Genomic DNA, 20,301 nt, shown 5'->3' with positions numbered 1-20,301 from the left:
TCTGCTGCCAATGACTGGAACGAACTGCAAAAATCTCTGAAGCTGGAGACTCATATCTCCCTCACTAGCTTTAAGCATCAGCTGTCAGAGCAGCTCACAGATCACTGCACCTGTACATAGCCCATCTGTAAACAGCCCATCTATCTACCTACCTCATCCCCATACTGTATTTATTTATTTATCTTGCTCCTTTGCACCCCAGTATCTCTACTTGCACATTCATCTTCTGCACATCTACCATTCCAGTGTTTAATTGCTATATTGTAATTACTTCGCCACCATGGCCTATTTATTGCCTTAACTTACCTCATTTGCACTCACTGTATATAGACTTTTTGTTTTCTTTTGTTCTACTGTATTATTGACTGTATGTTTTGTTTATTCCATGTGTAACTCTGTGTTGTTGTATGTGTTGAATTGCTATGCTTTATCTTGGCCAGGTCGCAGTTGTAAATGAGAACTTGTTCTCAACTAGCCTACCTGGTTAAATAAAGGTAATAAATAAAAAGACAACATTTTCAGTCACCTCCTTGTCTGAAGGACAAGTGGATAAACAGGTTAATGCGAAGCCCTGCATGTTTTTTCAAAAGTCTCATGGAACGTAGGCCTACATTGAACACCACACATTATCTGCTACTTTAGGCTGAATGATAGAACAGCTAATTCCATGTTAAAATGTTATGGGATGCATTTTCTCAAAAAAAATGTAATGGTAGACTACTCTGGTAGGCCTGCATTATGATAAAATAGCCACAGTAGCCTACTTGACCACTGTACGTTAAAGTGGGTACAGCCTTAGTGTTCATAGTAAAAGCACGCTGGAAGTTGCACCGAATTTTCACAACATTCAAGTTTGTGCTCAGCAGACCTGACATTTGCTCAGTCCCCAACATTTTTTGAGGGAACATTGTTAGTGTGGTTAACCTGTTTAGTGTAGTTAATCCTGGTTAGTTTTTGTATTTTTATTTAACCTTTATTAACTAGGCAAGTCAGTTCTTATTTACAATGACGGCCTACACCGGCCAAACCCGGTCGACACTGGGACAATGGTGCACCGCCCTATTGGACTCCCAATCCCAGCTGGTTGTGATACGGCCTGGATTCGAACCAGGGTGTCTGTAGTGACACCTCTAGCACTGAGATGCAGTGCCTTAGACCTCTGCACCACTCGGGAGACGCTGATCCACTCGGGAGCAGTGTGGTTAGTCTGGCTAGCGAGCAGCTTGCATAAGCCTGGTTGTATAACACTGACATGGTACGTCTCAGCCCCAGGCAGATGAAACAGAGGAGACAGGGCGTGTGTGTGTGTTTTTGTGTGTGTTTGTGTGTGACTGCTACCAGCTCCCTCTCCTGGTTCTCGTTAGATCTCAGCTCCCCGAGGAGGAACGGACCATTAGATTGATTACTCTTGTCCGTGTCAAAGCACACACAGCTCTAGCCAGGTCCACTTGATAGTCAGTAAACATCCCTGGCTTGAAGTCAATGGGAAGATGGAAAGAACACTTATCTAAAACAATCAACAAAGACAGTATTGATTCAATAGTAAAGACAGTATTGATTCAATAGTAATCTCTCCTACTCACTCTAACCTGTTTAACATAATCAGAAGACAATGAAGTTGATAAGATGATTCCAATGGTGCATTTCCATACAGGATTTACCACAATGTTTTACCCAAAAAGCCACCATCTACGCAGGCCATCACCCGTGTCTCCCTGGGCCATGGCTCCAGCGGACCTCCTCTGACTTGGGGCCAAAGCCAGGCCACTGGTACTTTTGAGATTGCATTTACATATGTGAACTTTAACACCTTCTCACAAAGCAACTGTTTTTGATTATGCAGAGGCTGTTGATTCTGCTGTTCATTGTCAGCCCTAGATATGGAAACACAATGTCTCCAGAACAACATCAGGGTGTACACACCAGTCAAAAAGCAGCAGAAGTGTGTGGGACTGGGTGTTTCTCCTCTCCTCTCCTCTCATTAATAGCATATGGAGATAGGCAGCTGCAGCCTGGCTATATTTCTGAACAGAGTTTAGTAAGCCGCCATAAACTCACTCTATCCTAGAGCTCCATTCAATCCATCCTGGTCACAGAGTTTCTAGTGTACATAAAAAAAACATGATTCTACATATAATGTTCTTGATTTTTTTGGACAATACAGTCTATCTGCAATGTGCTGGTGTGTTTTTGGTTAAATCTGTCATTGTGTTGAGTCCCCTGTGGTGCTGCACTGTTTTCAGTAAAACCTTTACGGTTGTATTAATGTAGGATTTAACGACACTCCTGTTGACTTAATACCCCTAATACTCAGCAAAGAATTCCTGAAATCATTTTTGGACCTCGCTGAGCCTCTGCTATATGAACAACAGCTTGAACAAGAGAACAAACTTTTGTTAATATAAACAGTAATAATCAAATCCCAGATTTCCCTGCACAACAACAATTAGGGTTTATTTAAATAAAAAACAGATTTATGTGGAGAAACATGAACGTTTTGTTGCTTAATGTACCAAAGAGTACAAAGATGGTCATGATGAGCAGGAGGGTTGAGGTTCCGTATATGTATTGACATTATAACGTGAGTCACACATACGCCTCTCTAATCAACCTCACCAGGGGCCCCTGCTCATCTCTCTTCTCATTGGCTATACACCCTACTCTGCTTTGAGCCTGTTGGTTGTTCAGCCTCCAGTGTGTTGTGCTCATTGGCTGTTCACCCTGCTGTGCGTTAATGGCAGTAAGGTAACAGGAAATTTGATATCTGTCCTGCTTTGACCTGCCCTGTAAACTCACACCAGCTGCTCGGTGTTCTCTTACCCGCTACCACCCTCTACCCTCTGTCTTCCTGTGTTCTCTTACCCCCTACCCCCTGTCTTCCTGTGTTATATTACCCCATTACTACCCCCAAAACACAGCATCCCGTTCCTCACCCCCTGGCTTCCCGCAATCCTCTTTAATGGTCTATGTTCTGTTACTCAACGTGGCCACATAGCCCTAACCACCCCATTTCCACGTCCTATGGACCCTCACTACCCCCCACATGGCTCCATGTTAATGATGGAGCAAGGGGCCCTCTCCTGCCAAATCATTGTGGAGAGAGTACACCCTTCCACTCCTAGCGTGCATGTGTTTCTGTAGAGAACAACACCTCTCCACTCCTCAATCTAACAGCCAAAACACTGGAAACTCCCAAGTCTACTGCTTCTCAGTAAACTCTACTTTCAGCATTATATCTGACCCAAGAGCTCTGTAAAACTAAGTTAGAGTAGCCATTAGACTGGTCCCATAGCTCTTACTCCGCTTTATAAAACTTTGTATATTGAATAACCAAATATGTTTCTGTTTCTCTCTCTCTTAGTTCTCTTGAAGCCTTGGACCTCTCTCATAACAGCCTCACCTCAGTCCCCCTCTACCTACCCCGCCCTCTGCGTCAGCTGACCCTGCAACACAACTCAATTGGTCGAATCCCTGCGTATGTCTTTGGCCACCTGCGCCCCGGCCTAGAGTCCCTCCGCCTATCCCACAATGCACTAGGGGACGAAGGAGTGCAAGGAGTTTCTTTTGTGGGCATGTACCGATCGCTTGTTGAGCTCCTATTGGACAATAACCGTCTGGGGGCGGTGCCTCGCAGTGTGTGGCAGTTTAGGAACCTGCAGGTGCTGAGGCTCGACTACAACCAAATCAGGTATGACTCCAGTGCTACCAACCTTCTCTACCTCTGCAGGTACTGTGCTCACCAAGGGTAAATGTGGCCAAACTGAACCCCCACCTACAGTACCAGTACCAAGTTTGGAAACACCTACTCTTCAAGGGTTTTTCTTTATTTTTACTATTTTCTACATTGTAGAATAATAGTGAAGACATCAAAACTATGAAATAACACATATGGAATCATGTAGTAACCAAAAAAGTGTTAAATCTTTTATTTAATATATTCTTCAAAGTAGCTACCCTTTGCCTTGATGACAGCTTTGTACACTCTTGCAATCTCTTAACCAGCTTCAACTGGAATGCTTTTCCAACAGTCTTGAAGGAGTTCCCACATATGCTGAGCACTTGTTGGCTGCTTTTCCTTCACTCTGCGGTCCAACTCATCCCAAACCATCTCAATATATCCAAGATGGCGCAGCAGTAAGACGTGTTTGTTTTCGTCCCATGTAAATATTGTCTTTTTCATATACATCTCTTTTTTCCCTTTTTGAAATAAATATACATTCCTGCAACCCACCTCACCCAATGTGGTAGGGATCAGCAATTTTTTTAAACTTTAGACCTTATAACTGGAACCTCCATCAGAAGCAAGCCAGCTAATTAGATACTAGCCATTTAGTCATTGTTAGCCTCTGCTAGCGTTCTTTACCTTTAGCTCGGACTCCTGCTGATTTTGCCTGGATAGCCTGGATAATACCTGCCATAAGCACATCAGACTGCTTTTTTCCACTACATCACCGGACTCCTGCCGCAAGCTCTGGACCATTACACCGGATCTTCGCAGCTATCTAGTTGCTACCAATGAGCTATTGTGGCTAACGCCCTTGTCCAGAAGCATGCACCAGTTAGCCCCGAGCTTGGCCCATCTCCCGGCTAGCAAACGAAGGACACCAACTACAACACTTCTCTTGCCAATTGGCCTGGACCCTTTGTCGACACGGAGCTCCGCCGATCCATCACAACTGGTCTGCTGACGTAACTCGGCCAATGTGCTCTCAACCGGCCTCTGCGTCGAGGATGTTTGGTGATGATCCATCTGCTAGCCCTAAACGCCGTGTCTCCCGCTTGCTCAACGTAGTAATCGACTACCGAACTGTTCCCATGTTTCATCTAGTGCTGCTCAATGGACCCTATGATGACTCGGCTACACAGCCGATGCCTGCTGGACTGTCCATGAACACAAACCGGAACCCCCAACAGAAGCTAGCCAGCTAACTAGCTACTAGCTAGTAGTCAGTTAGCCACTGCTAGCAGTCAACAGCTAACCTTAGCCCGGTCAACTCCTGCCAGTCTGCACAGCACGATTCAACCCAGAGCATACCGGACTGCTTTTCTCCACCAAATCTCCATATCTCCGGATTCCTACCACAAGCTCTGAACCTTTTCACCTGGATCAGCGCAGCTAGCTAGCTGCTATCCGAGTGGCTACTCCTGGCTAACGTCTCTGTCCCGAAGCAAGCACCAGTTAGCCAGGAACTAGCCTGGTGCTAGGCCCATCTCCCAGCTAGCTGAAGAGGTCCATCAGCCACTCCTTGGGCTATAATACCTATTTTGCCAATTGGTCTGGACCCCTTTTACTGCCGACATGGAGCCCCGCCGATCCATCACGACTGGTCTACCAACGTAATCCGCCCGAGGGGGTTTCAACAGGCTCCTCTGTCACGACGTCTCCTGAAGGATTCCCACGGGGGACCAGTACGGAGAAAAAAATGTAGGAAATGTATGCATTCACTACTGTAAGTCGCTCTGGATAAGAGCGTCTGCTAAATGACTCAAATGTAAATGTAAAATGTAAGGACCATCCGCTAGTCTGTTAGCCGCAGCCCGCTAGCTGTCTAGGGCATATCGGACTGTTAGCTGAAGAGGTCCATCAGCCAATTTCTTGGGCTACAATAACTATTTTGCCAATTGGCCTGGACCCTTTTACTGCCTACAAAGAGCCCTGCTGATCCATCACAACTGGTCTGCCGACGTAACCGTCCGAGGGGGCTACAAGATTCTTCCATCGCGACGCCCCCCCAAAGGCCCTTCTGCTAGCCTGCTAGCCCTGACCCGCTAGCTGTCTAAATCGCTACGTCTCCAGCTCGCCTAGCTACTCACTGGTCCCTATGATCACTTGGCTATGCATGTCTCTCCCTAATGTCAATATGCCTTGTCCATTGATGTTTTGGTTAGTGATTATTGTCTTATTTCACTGTAGAGCCTCCAGCCCTGCTCAATATGCCTTAGCTAGCCCTTTTGTTCCACCTCCCATACATGCGGTGACCTCACCTGGTTTAAATGGTGTCTCTAGAGACAAAACCTCTCTCATCGTCACTCAATGCCTAAGTTTACCTCCACTGTATTCACATCCTACCATAACCTTGTCTGTACATTATGCCTTGAATCTATTCTTCCGTTCCCGGAAACCTGCTCCTTTTACTCTCTGTTCCGAACGCACTAGACGACCAGTATAGCCTTTAGCCGTACCCTTATCCTACTCCTACTCTGTTCCTCTGGTGATGTAGAGGTTAATCCAGGCCCTGCAGCGCCTAGCTCCACTCCCATTCCCCAGGCGCTCTCATTTGTTGACTTCTGTAACCGTAAAAGCCTTGGTTTCATGCATGTTAACATTAGAAGTCTCCTCCCTAAGTTTGTTTTATTCACTGCTTTAGCACACTCTGCCAACCCGGATGTCCTAGCCGTGTCTGAATCCTGGCTTAGGAAGGCCACCAAAAATCAACCCTAACTATAAAATTTTCCGACAAGATAGAACTGCCAAAGGGGGTGGAGTTGCAATCTACTGCAGAGATAGTATGACAGAACTCTGCAGGCTATCCAGGTCTGTGCCCAAACAATTCGAGCTTCTACTTCTAAAAATCCATCTTTCCAGAAACAAGTCTCTCACCGTTGCCGCTTGTTATAGACCACCTTCAGCCCCCAGCTGTGCCCTGGACACCATATGTGAATTGATTGCCCCCCATCTATCTTCAGAGCTTGTACTGTTAGGTGACCTAAACTGGGACATGCTTAACACCCCGGCCGTCCTACAATCTAAGCTAGTTGACCTCAATCTCACACAAATGATCAATGAACCTACCAGGTACAACCCCAAATCCGTAAACACGGGCACATTCATAGCTATCATCCTGACCAACCTACTCTCTAAATACACCTCTGCTGTCTTCAACCAGGATCTCAGAGATCACTGCTTCATTGCCTGCATCCGTAATGGGTCTGCAGTCAAACGACCATCCCTCATCACTGTCAAACGCTTCCTAAAACACTTCAGCGAGCAGGCCTTTCTAATCGACCTGGCCCGGGTATCCTGGAAGGATATTGACCTCATTCCGTCAGTAGAGGATGCCAGGTTATTCTTTAAAAGTGCTTTCCTCGCCATCTTAAATAAGCATGCCCCATTCAAAAAATGTAGAACCAGGAACAGATATAGCCCTTGGTTCACTCCAGACCTGACTGCCCTTGACCAGCACAAAAACATCCTGTGGCGTACCACATTAGCACCGAATAGCCCCTGCGATATGCAACTTTTCAGAGAAGTTAGGAACCAATATACACAGGCAGTTAGGAAAGCAAAGGCTAGCTTTTTCAAACATAAATTTGCATCCTGTAGCACAAACTCCAAAAAGTTCTGGGACACTGTAAAGTCCATTGAGAATAAGAGCACCTCCTCCCAGCTGCCCACTGCACTGAGGCTAGGAAACACTGTCACCACCGATAAATCCATGATAATTGAGAATTTCAAAAAACATTTTTCTACGGCTGGCCATGCTTTCCACCTGGCTACCCCGGTCAACAGCCCTGCACCCCCCACAGCAACTTGTCCAAGCCTCCTCCATTTCTCCTTCACCCGAATCCAGATAACTGATGTTCTGAAAGAGTTGCAAAATCTGGACCCCTACAAATCAGCCGGGCTAGACAATCTGGACCCTCTCTAAAATTATCCACCGCAATTGTTGCAAAGCCTATTACTAGTCTGTTCAACCACTCTTTCATATCGTCTGAGATCCCCAAAGATTGGAAAGCTGGCGCGGTTCGAAGAGGGGGGAGACACTCTAGACCCAAACTTTTACAGACCTATGTCTATCCTACCCTGCCTTTCTAAGGTCTTCCAAAGCCAAGTTAACAAACAGATAACTGACCATTTCGAATCCCACCGTACCTTCTCTGCTATGCAATCTGGTTTCCGAGCTGGTCATGGGTGCACCTCAATCATGCTCATTATCCAAAACGATATCTTAACCGCCATCAATAAAAGACAATACTGTGCAGCCGTATTCATCGACCTGGCAAAGGCTTTCGACTGTCCATCACCACATTCTTATCGGCAGACTCAACAGCCTTGGCTTCTCAAATGACTGCCTCGCCTGGTTCACCAACTACTTCTCAGACAGAGGTCAGTGTGTCAAATCAGAGGGCCTGCTGTCCAGATGTCTGGCAGTCTCTGGGGGTGCCACAGGGTTCAATTCTTGAGCCGACTCTTTTCTCTGTATGCATCAATGATGTCGCTCTTGCTGCTGGTGATTCTCTGATCCACCTCTACGCAGACGACACCATTCTGTATACTTCTGGCCTTTCTTTGGACACTTAACTAACCTCCAGACGAGCTTCAATGCCATACAACACATCTTCCGTGACCTCCAACTGCTCTTAAATGCAAGTAAAACTAAATGCATGCTCTTCAACCGATCGCTGCCCACACCTGCCCGCCCGTCCAGCATCACTACTCTGGACGGTTCTGACTTCGAATATGTGGACAACTACAAATACCTGGGTGTCTGGCTAGACTGTAAACTCTCCTTCCAGACTCACATTAAGCATCTCCAATCCAAAAGGAAATCTAGAATTGGCTTCCTATTTCACAACAAAGCATCCTTTACTCATGCTTCCAAACATACCCTCGTAAAACTGACTATCCTACCGATCCTTGACTTCGGCAATGTTACAAAATAGCCTCCAACACTCTACTCAGCAAATTGGATGCAGTCTATCACAGTTCCATCCGTTTTGTCACCAAAGCCCCATATACTACCCACCACTGCGACCTGTATGCTCTCGTTGGCTGGCCCTCGCTTCATATTTGTCGCCACACCCACTGGCTCCAGGTCATCTATAAGTCTTTGCTAAGTAAAGCCCCGCCTTATCTCAGCACACTGGTCACCATAGCAGCATCCACCCGTAGCACGCGCTTCAGCAGGTATATTTCACTAGTCACCAATTTCTCCTTTCGCCACCTTTCCTTCCAGTTCTCTGCTGCCGATGACTGGAATGAATTGCAAAAATCACTGAAGCTGGAGACTCATATCTCCCTCACAAACTTTAAGCATCATCTGTCAGAGCAGCTCACAGATCATTGCACCTGTACACAGCCCATCCAACTACCTCATCCCCATATTGTTATTATTTTTTTATTCTCCTTTGCAGCCCAGTATCTCCACTTGCACATTCATCTTCTGCACATCTATCATTCCAGTGTTAATTGCTAAATTGTAATTACTTCGCCACTACGGCCTATTTATTGCCTTACGTCCTTAATCTTACCTCATTTGCACACACTGTATATAGATTTTTTCTATTGTGTTATTGACTGTGTTTATTCCATGTGTAACTTTATGTTGTTGTTTGTGTCGCACTGCTTTGCTTTATCTTGGCCAGGTCGCAGTTGTAAATGAGAACTTGTTCTCAATTGGCCTACCTGGTTAAATGAAGGTGAAATAAAAAAAATATTGGGTTGATGTCGGGTGATTGTGGAGGCCAGGTCATTTGATGCAGCACTCCATCACTCTCCTTTTTGGTCAAATAGCCCTTATGTAGCTTGGAGGTGTGTTGGGTCATTGTCCTGTTGAAAAACAAATGACAGTCCCACAAAGCGCAAACCAGATGGGATGGCGTATCGCTGCAGAATGCTGTGGTAGCCATGCTGGTTAAGTGTGCCTTGAATTCTAAATAAATCAAGACAGTGTCACCAGCAAAACACCATCACACCTCCTCCTCCATGCTTCACGGTGGGAACTACACATGCAGAGAACATCCATTCACCTACTCTGCGTCTCACAAAGACACGGCGGTTGGTACCAAAAATCTAAAATTTGGACTCATCAGACCAGATTTCCTCCGGTCTAATGTCCATTGCTCGTGTTTCTTGGCCCAAGGAAGTCTCCTCTTCTTATTGGTGTCTTTTAGTAATGCTTACTTTGCAGCAATTCGACCATGAAGGCCTGATTCACGCAATCTCCTCTGAACAGTTGATGTTGAGATGTGTCTGTTACTTGAACTCTGTGAAGCATTTATTTGGGCTGCAATTTCTGAGGCTGGTAACTAATTAACTTATCCTCTGCAGCAGAGGTAACTCTGGGTCTTCCTTTCCTGTGGCGGTCCTCATGAGAGCCAGTTTCATCATAGGGCTTGATGGTTTTTGCGACTGCACTTGAAGAAACTTTCAAAGTTCCTGAAATGTTACGTATTGACTGACCTTCATGTCTTAAAGTATTGATGGACTGTCGTTTCTCTTTGCTTATTTGAGCTGTTCTTGCAATAATATGGACTTGGTCTTTTACCAAATAGGGCTATATTCTGTATACCACCCCTACATTGTCACAACACAACTGATTGGCTCAAATGCATTAACAACACAAATTTACTTTTAACAAGGCACACCTGTTAATTGAAATGCATTCCAGGTGACTACCCATGAAGCTGGTTGAGAGAATGCCAAGAGTGTGCAAAGCTGTCATCAAGGCAAAGGGTGGCTACTTTGAAGAATCTCAAATATAAAATATATTTTGATTTGTTTAACACTTTTTTGGTTACTACATGATTCCATATGTCTTATTTCATAGTTTTGATGTATTCCCTTTTATTCTACAATGTAGAAAGTAGTACAAATATATAAATGAGTAGGTGTGTCCAAACTTTTGACTGGTACTGTATAAATGTAAAATCAGGTTTGAGTACATTAAGACCATGATGGCTTTAGCTATTACCACAACTCATCAAAGGAAAATGTGAGACTGAAGCGACCACAGCGTCAGGATCAGTTGAGTTCGTCTGGCACTGCCCTCTCCCTGAGGCTATATAAGAACCAATCACAGAGCCTATATGTAAGAACCAATCACAGAGTCCAGTATCGGTGAGGGAACTCACGTCGCCGTCCTGTTAGAGCACAGAACTAATCTCAGGCTAATTATCCAATCAGAATGATTGTTTTGGCAGGGCGCCCAGAGGGGCCGTCAGACAAGCACAGACACGTATTCACAAGAGTACACATTAAATAACGTTATTACACTGTGTGTGTTGCTTGCAGGTCTGTGGCGGTGGGGTCGGTGTGTCACTCTCGTGTGGCGGTGCGTTCGGCCCTGGCCTCTCTCCACCTGGAGAACAACCTTATAGAGGAAGAGATCCCCTCCACTACCTTCAACTGTATTCAAGACCCTAGTAGTGTGGTCACACAGCCCCAGGAACACATACACGAAGTGTAGACCAGCTTCTCCATTTATAGATGTTCCACTGAACCATCATTAAACCTCCCTATTTCCCCACCTCCCTTTCTTCACTAATCACCTATGTCTTCTAGTCATGTATGTAAACTCGTGTTTGTGATGTCTCAGTCGATGACGATGATGATAAAGATACTAATTTGTATCAGTACAGTTGTGTTACTCTAACTGAAATGAAACTACTGATTTCTGTGTATGTAAATGCTCTAGCGGTTGAGAGAGAATCTGAAATAACAGCTATTCCATCCTGTGTATTTAAGGGTCTGGGGGAGGTTAGTCTTGGGGCAGGTTAGACGTATACCAGGGGTAACAGGGTAACAGTGTCAGTGGGAGATCTGAGGGAACATTGGGAAAGAATATAAACATCATACATGTTCTCCACCCCGAGTCCAGCCATATAAACATCTCCAGCAGCTTCTGACGCATCCTGTCATGTGAAAACATAGAGGGTCAGGTCAGCCTGGGTGGCAGGGTTAGGGTTGGGGAGGGAGTCTTTCTCTGTGTGTCTGAGCTGACAGGGATGGCATCATAGACTGTGGCACGAGGTGGAAGGGAGTGTGTATGTGTTGGAGGAAGGGCAGAAGACAGGTTTTGTGTGTGTGTGTGTGTGTGTGTGCACACTTGTGTCTGTGTGTATGTGTACGTGTGTGTTTGTGCACGTCAGAGAGGGTTAGAGGTAGCGAGTGTGTGAGCAGGATTCATTATTTGGGTTAGCAGCTGGAGAGAAAGAGGGAAAAGGGGAAAGAGAGAGACATGAACATAGAAAGACAAGAAAGAGAGCTGTTCAGACTAGCTGCCCTGTTGAGAGAATACAAATACACTGTAAAGAGGAGGCAGAGGAGGAGAGGAGGAACAAGGGCAAATAAGGAGAGGAGGGCAGAGGAGAGGAGTAGAGGAGGGCAGAGGAGAGGAGTAGAGGAAGGCAGAGGAGAGGAGGGCAGAGGAGGGCAGGGGAGAGGAGGAGGGGAGTAGAGGAAGGCAGAGGAGAGGAGGGCAGAGGAGGGCAGGGGAGAGGAGGAGGGGAGGAGAGAAGGAGAGGAGGGCAGAGGAGAGAAGGAGAGGAGGGCAGAGGACAGGAGGGCAGAGGAGGGCAGGGGAGAGGAGGAGGGGAGGAGAGGAGTAGAGGAAGGCAGAGGAGAGGAGGGCAGAGGAGGGCAGGGGAGAGGAGGAGGGGAGGAGAGAAGGAGAGGAGGGCAGAGGAGAGAAGGAGGGCAGAGGAGAGAAGGAGAGGAGGGCAGAGGACAGGAGGCCAGAGGAGGAGAGGAGGGCAGAGGAGAGAAGGAGAGGAGGGCAGAGGACAGGAGGCCAGAGGAGGAGAGGAGGGCAGAGGAGAGAAGGAGGGCAGAGGAGAGGAGGGCAGAGGAGAGAAGGAGGAGGAGAGGAGGGCAGAGGAAAGAAGGAGAGGAGGGCAGAGGAGAGGAGGAGAGCAGGGCAGAGGAGAGAAGGAGAGGAGGGCAGAAGACAGGAGGCCAGAGGAGGAGAGGAGGGCAGAGGAGAGGAGGAGGGCAGAGGAGAGGAGGGCAGAGGAGAGGAGGAGAGCAGGGCAGAGGAGAGGAGGAGAGCAGGGCAGAGGAGAGGAGGAGAGCAGGGCAGTGGAGAGGAGGAGAGCAGGGCAGAGGAGAGGAGGCAGAGGAGAGGAGATGTGTTCTGAGCTCAGAACTGGAGCAGTATTCTCTCACAGAGAGTTAAGTCGGCAGTAATGGAGAGTGAGAAGGGAGGAGAGACAGAGGGAGTTGGACAGCTGGAGCGGGTTCTGAGATGCTCTCCTATTTGGGAACTGAAGCCGCAGGAGCCCTGGTGTCCTGCCAACCTTATTGACAAAGTGACTTTACGAATCTCAATGTTCTTTCGGTTGTTCACCCTCCCCTCTCTCTCTGTTACATGTATTCAACAGTTATAAAAAAGTTCACAATGACCCATTCTTCTGCCAGTGCTCCCCAGTTGTCGGACATCCTAGCTGAGCTGTGTGTGTTTTCGTGCATGTGCGTGCATGTGTGAGTGTGCGCATAAATTATATAATTTACATAACAAATGATCAGAATCCACATATACTGTCGTGGCCATGAAATAAACGTACATTGCTTTACAGGCTCCTGAGTGGCGCAGCAGTCTAAGGCACTGCATCTCAGTGCAAGATGCGTCACTACAGTCCCTGGTTCGAATCCAGGCTGTGTCACATCCGGTTGTGATTGGAAGTCCCATAGGGCGACGCACAATTGGCCCAGTGTCGTCCGGGTTTGGCCGGGGTAGGCCGTCATTGTAAATAATAATGTGTTCTTAACTGACTTGCCTACTTAAATAAAGGTTAAATAAAAAAATACAGGCGGTGCAATTGCTCTGGCAAAGTGGAGGCATTGCGTTTCATAAGCAGTTCTCTGTCAGGGTTTAAATGAAGAACAGAAGGACCTCCACGGACACTACTGTTGCATACACACCACCCTTATCAGAGAGAGAGGTGGGAGGTAGAGAGGAGGTGAGTATAGAATGTGAAAGGGAGAGGAGGGAGGGGGGAGGTGAGTATAGTGAGGGGAGAGAGGGGGTGGGAGGTAGAGAGGAGGTGAGTATAGTATGTGAGAGGGGAGAGGCAGGGGGGAGAGAGAGAGGAGGTCAGTATAGTATGTGAAAGGGAGAGAGGGGGGAGGTGAGTATAGTATGAGAGGGGGAGAGAGAGGAGGTGAGTACAGTATGGGAGAGGGGGAGAGGCAGGGAGAGAGAGAGGAGGAAGAGGAGGCGAGTACAGTATGTGAAAGGGAGAGAGGAGAGGGAGGAGAGGAGTACAGTATGTGAAAGGGAGAGAGGAGAGAGAGGATGTGAGTACAGTATGTGAAAGGGAGAGAGGAGAGGGAGGAGGTGAGTACAGTATGTGAAAGGGCGAGAGGAGAGAGAGGAGGTGTGTACAGTATGTGAAAGGGAGAGGGAGGAGAGGGAGGAGGTGAGTACAGTATGTGAAAGGGAGAGGGGGAGAGAGGGGAGTAAAGGGAGAGCGTCTCATTGTCTAGTTCTTTCCTTATTCTCCCTTCTACACACGCGTTGTTATATTTGACCTCTTAGTCTTGTGCATGTGGTGAGGTCTCCATAATTATAGTCATTTAGAGGCAGAGTACACTACTGTCTAAGAAACCACCACGCGACGCATCTACATTTACACACCTGACATAGCACGCACAGACAATACACACACACTACATACGCATGCACGCACAGACAATACACACACACTACATACGCATGCACGCACAGACAATACACACACACTACATACGCATGCACGCACAGACAATACACACACACTACATACGCATGCGCGCACACACACACACACACACACACACACAAATACACATGCCCACGCAAACTTGGACACACACACACACACACACACACACACACACACACAAATACACATGCCCACGCAAACTCGGACACAGACACTACACACACATCTCTCGTTTCTACTCACAAAAATGTCAGTAAAATGGCCAAAACAGTAACTTGAACTGAATTTGAATTGAAATAATTTGAATTTAACAGACCTGCTACTTCAACCTTACTCATTCCACACATCCAATGAACATATTAGTGTTGAACCAACATTCTACAGCTCTGAACAGATGTTTCATTTCGTCGTAAAGAGAGAGCCACAGTTTGTCAGAGTTTAGTTAGAGTTTGACCTGAGAAACGACATGCTTTTCTTCCCCCTCGCTACGTCTGTTCTACCCGGCGACAGCCGCTTCCTGTGTTTGTTATTGGAGGAGGAGGGGAGCCCTCACTGCTAAAATAAAAACGGCCAGTACACACACAGCGCAGGGAAGCTAGCGGGACAGGCAAAGCATTCCTCTCTCTCGCACGCGCACACACACACACACACACACACACACACACACACACACACACACACACACACACACACACACACACACACACACACAGGCAGCTAGTGGGGCTGGCAAAGCATTCCTCTCTCTCACACGCACACACACACACGCACACACACACACACACACACACACACACACACACACACACACACACACACACACACACACACACACACACACACACACAGGCAGCTAGTGGGGCTGGCAAAGCATTCCTCTCTCTCACACATCCACCACACACACAGAGAGAGAGAAAGAGACAAGGGCAGCTAGTGGGGCTGGCAAAGCATTCCTCAATTTGACTCATAGAGGACAATAAATAGAGGACAGAGAAGTAGAGACAGAGGTTAAAAGAAGAAACAGACAGAGAAAGTGAGAGGTCACACAGAGGGGTCCAAATAACACACACAGTTATGCTGATCTCTAGAGAAATGTACTTTCGACAGAACAGAAGACAAAAAGAGCAGTTCAAACTACAGACCTGTACCATAATCAACCAAAAGAGAGAGAGAGAGAGGGGTGGAGCAATAACAAGGGAGAACAGTACATATACAGCAGTTGGGATTACTGTGAGTGTGCATTCAAGTTCCTCCATCATCAAATCAAGCGCACCTCAAATACTTTTAAGTAGGTCTGGTTGGTATAGAGAGTTCCAAGGAGTAATTCCATTGTATGGGATGCTTGGTGCCAACATGGAGAAGAGTGCTGTGAACTAACTCATTGTATGGGATGCTTGGTGCCAACATAGAGGATAGTGCTGTGAACTAACTCATTGTATGGGATGCTTGGTGCCAACATGGAGGATAGTGCTGTGAACTAACTCATTGTATGGGATGCTTGGTGCCAACATAGAGGATAGTGCTGTGAACTAACTCATTGTATGGGATGCTTGGTGCCAACATGGAGAAGAGTGCTGTGAACTAACTCATTGTATGGGATGCTTGGTGCCAACATGGAGAAGAGTGCTGTGAACTAACTCATTGTATGGGATACTTGGTGCCAACATGGAGAAGAGTGCTGTGATCTAACTCATTGTATGGGATGCTTGGTGCCAACATGGAGAAGAGTGCTGTGATCTAACTCATTGTATGGGATGCCTGGTGCCAACATGGAGAAGAGTGCTGTGAACTAACTCATTGTATGGGATGCTTGGTGCCAACATGGAGAAGAGTGCTGTGAACTAACTCATTGTATGGGATGCTTGGTGCCAACATGGAGAAGAGTGCTGTGATCTAACTCATTGTATGGGATGCTTGGTGCCAACATGGAGAAGAGTGCTGTGAACTAACTCATTGTATGGGATACTTGGTGCCAACATGGAGAAGAGTGCTGTGAACTAACTCATTGTATGGGATGCTTGGTGCCAACATGGAGAAGAGTGCTGTGAACTAACTCATCGTCAGCCAGGTCACCCGTGATACAAGTCAGTATTTGACGTCCATCCATGTCTGAGGACCTCAGGAGATGACGTGGAAACCGGTCACTAGGGACAACAATGAGAGCTGTTACCTTTAAGTAGGTTTGGATTTTGCTAGGGTGTTGTGGACGGGGATGGTGGATGGGTGTAAGCATCTGCCTCTGATTCTGCGTCTGATTCCAAAGGTTGCAAGTTTGAATCCACAGATAGAAAGTTGTTTTAAGCCTAACCCAAACCTCAAACCTCAATCCTTACCTTAACCATTCGGAGTTAATGCCTAACCTTAAGATTTCAGAGTTAATGCGTAAACTTAGCCCTAACCTTCAAAATGTGGAGTTAAAGGAAAAATCCACCCAAAACCACTCATTCCTGTAATTTACAGTGTTAAACAACACTAATATGTGAGAACAATATTTTTTGTGAACAAATGTTTCATTTTGGAGTTATAATAAGGTTGGTAGCAACATGGAAAATCGTTGTGGAAATCAGCTCAAGTCGACTACAAAATCAAAATGCAATGCTCTCTCTATGGGCTGACTGGCTAGCAAATGTAGCTACACACAATAATGCCACTGACAATATCAACATGTAAAGTAGTTAGTTACCTGTAAAATCGGATTCTACAATCTCACCATGTTCAACCTGCAGAACGAAGTGCCTCACAGAGTGGAGTCTGACATTCGCAACGGGAGAAATACTTTTGAGCAGATGGGAAACATTGCCTACACTACGTCAATGGGCCATTAGCACGAACTTCGTCAACAAGAAGTACAATATTACAAATAGTTTACGAGACGTGAGATAATTAACTTTCTCTCTATAGTATCGTATAGCTTTGGAATCGTGACATTACGTACCTTCTAGGAAAATAGGCACGTTTCTTGAGAAGGGATTTTGTGATGATTAGCTTAGCAACCGCGTGACGGCAGCATGACAACGTGAACGCAATTGGTTGACAGTCCGCTGGGTGGGGCGTTATAAGTTCCTTTATTCATTGGATTCCGATCTCCTTTCTATAATAATATCTTTGGCAACGGCACCATGCAACGCACCCTGGACTAAAGAGGCAGACAAAAAAGGAAAAATGTGCTAGACCCTCCGTTAAATTACACATTTCTAGAAGTAGGAATATCGCAGAACTATGATCAATGGCTCATTTTGAGAGAAGACATACTCCCGAGTTATGACATCGGCCGGTACTGAAATCCCACATGTATGATAGAAGTTTTGACGATGTAAAAGTGATATTCCTATTAGGTTCCAGTGCAGTGAGAGAGACTTTATCATGGTGCTACGTCATACTGGACGGATTTCTGCCTACTTTAACGTCAATCACTCAGATACACATGAAAACACACAATTACCCAGGGAATCAATAGAATGTCACTCAGAGATGCACAAAAACAATGTGACATTCAAAATGGGTGTACCTTTCCTTTGAAATTTTACGTTTGAGAAACATGGATGAATGTCTGCTTCTGACGGGAGGAATACATTTCTCATTTGTATGGGATGCTTGGTGCCAACATGGAGGAGAGTGCTGCGAACTAACTCTTATCTCGGGATCTGGGTGTTGCTGGCATTGTGGAGGAGGGGGAATCAAAGGACCAGTCATAGAATAACACTACAGCTTGCCAAAGACAAATACAAAACAGACTGAGAGAGAGGTAGGGGGGAGAGAAGGAGAGGGACAGGGAGAGAGAGAGGGAGGGAGATTGAGAGGGACGGGGACAGGGAGAGAGAAAAGGAGAGGGACAGGGAGAGAGGGAGGGAGGGAGGGACAGGGAGGAAGGGAGATGGAGAGGGACAGTGAGAGAGGGAGGGAGGGAGATGGAGAGGGACGGGGACAGGGAGAGAGAAAAGGAGAGGGACAGGGAGAGAGGGAGGGAGGGACAGGGAGAGAGAGAGGGACAGGGAGAGAGGCAGAGAGGGAGGGAGATGGAGAGGGACTGGGACAGGTAGATGAGCCCCACAGACATGACAGTTAATGTAAAACAGAGATATATCCATACCAATAATTAGGAATTAGAATACTAAAATGGACATGACCCTTCTTATGATGGATTACATGGTCAGCCATTTTGGTAAGGGAGTTGATGCTGTGGCCTAAAGTAGTGTAAAACAATGCAATTGAAGAATTTATCTGCACTATATGTTTATTAGCTAACTAGCCAGACAGTTTAAGTGTAATGATTACATTCATTTTCAAATGATCTGCCATTATACAACGAGTGGGTCTAATGCTGAATGCTGGAATGCGTTTTGGTTAAAAGTGCATTCCAGCCGGTGTCTATTCCACAAGTTACCACCAGTTAAATCTATGGCGTTAAAATGCCTATTTACTCTGTTCCATCTGACTGCACAATCCACTGTCTCATCAGCCCAGCCAGGCACATTATAAACTTGATCTCCACTGTAAAAAGCATCAGACATGATCTCACATTTCTTTTAGACTGACATGCCGTTTTCAACAGCGGAGACTTGTAGAAACCTTGCTGTCTGTCTCTCCGACATTTGCAATACTGTTTCAATATTCAAATTCGATCTTTAACTGTCCAATACTAATGAACGTGTAGGGGTCGGGAGTCGGGACGAGAGAGAGAGTTTCTCAGCCAGTCAAAATCAAGAATCAGCTGGCATCATTTTTATGGATATATACAAAGAAATGTCAATTGAAAAAAAGGTAAAACGAAGCTAGTTTACAGTCTTTCCAGCTTCAGTTTGAAGTTATTGTGGTAGCTGTGTGAACAACAGTGTCCTAACGAGAGAGAACGTTTTCTATGCCAGGCGAAATCGGGCCTGATTAGCTCATTGTTATGGATGTATCCAAATAAATGTCACTAGAAAACAGCTTTAATAACAAATGCAGCTACTGTTGTTATTCTGTCTACACTGTTTGATGTGACTGTAAATTGGCCGAAGTTGGCTAGGAAGGGATAAGAACGTTGCCAGCCAGTATGGAACATTTAGAACGAATGACTGGGTCGCGTCCATAGATACAGAACAAAGACTGAATGACTGGGTCACGTCCATAGATACAGAACAAAAAGACTGAACGACTGGGTCACGTCCATAGATGCAGAACAAAAAGACTGAACGACTGGGTCGCGTCCATAGATACAGAACAAAAAAACTGAATGACTGGGTCGCGTCCATAGATACAGAACAAAGACTGAACGACTGGGTCGCGTCCATAGATACAGAACAAAAAGACTGAATGACTGGGTCACGTCCATAGATACAGAACAAAAAAACTGAATGACTGGGTCACGTCCATAGATACAGAACAAAAAGACTGAACGACTGGGTCGCGGCTCTGGCAACCGAGCCAATAGAACGAACGTCCAGCCGGCTTGGGTTGCAACCCTAGATGTGTAGGGACTATTTCATTATCATTATTTGAACATGTTGGTTACCCCCTGTATAAAAGTGATGCCCTCGAAGCCGGTGTTTGGAGGGTATATTGGCATGGTTCTGGAACTTTTATGGGTTTATGACATAGCCCCTCTAGTAATTTAATAGGACCTCTATGATCCATACCACCACAGCTCCCTAAAATGAGATTTCAGAACAACTGTTTCCCATGCCAATAAAGCCCTTAAATTGAATTGAAAAAGAGAGAGAGAGAAACAGACAGAAATAAAGGGAACCAGAGAGACAGACAGAGAGAAAAAGAGAGGAGAGCGATCCTAGCATCTCTATGTCTCTGGGAGGCTCTGGTTTGGCTATGGACACCACAAGTATGAACAACCCTGCATTTGAAGTTTCTATAAAGTTCAGCTTAAAATAGACCCAACAA

General features: G+C 46.1%; 1 protein-coding gene across 2 annotated transcripts in view; it reads left to right on the top strand.

The window, feature by feature from the left end:
• Positions 1–11,623, top strand: part of si:dkey-32e6.6 (extracellular matrix protein 2) — a 39,499-nt gene extending 27,876 nt beyond the window's left edge. For both annotated transcript variants that reach the window (XM_029723943.1, XM_029723942.1), the window contains exons 9-10: positions 3,362–3,688; positions 11,015–11,623. In XM_029723943.1, the coding sequence (XP_029579803.1) occupies positions 3,362–3,688; positions 11,015–11,189 (502 nt within the window). In that variant the 3' untranslated portion in view covers positions 11,190–11,623. The remainder of the gene's footprint in view (positions 1–3,361; positions 3,689–11,014) is intronic.
• Positions 11,624–20,301: the final 8,678 nt, after the last annotated feature.

The sequence above is a fragment of the Salmo trutta genome, chromosome 30 (assembly GCF_901001165.1).
Source record: "Salmo trutta chromosome 30, fSalTru1.1, whole genome shotgun sequence".
In the NCBI taxonomy this organism is placed as follows: Eukaryota; Metazoa; Chordata; class Actinopteri; order Salmoniformes; family Salmonidae; genus Salmo; species Salmo trutta.
This window is presented reverse-complemented; position numbering and strand designations above follow the sequence as displayed.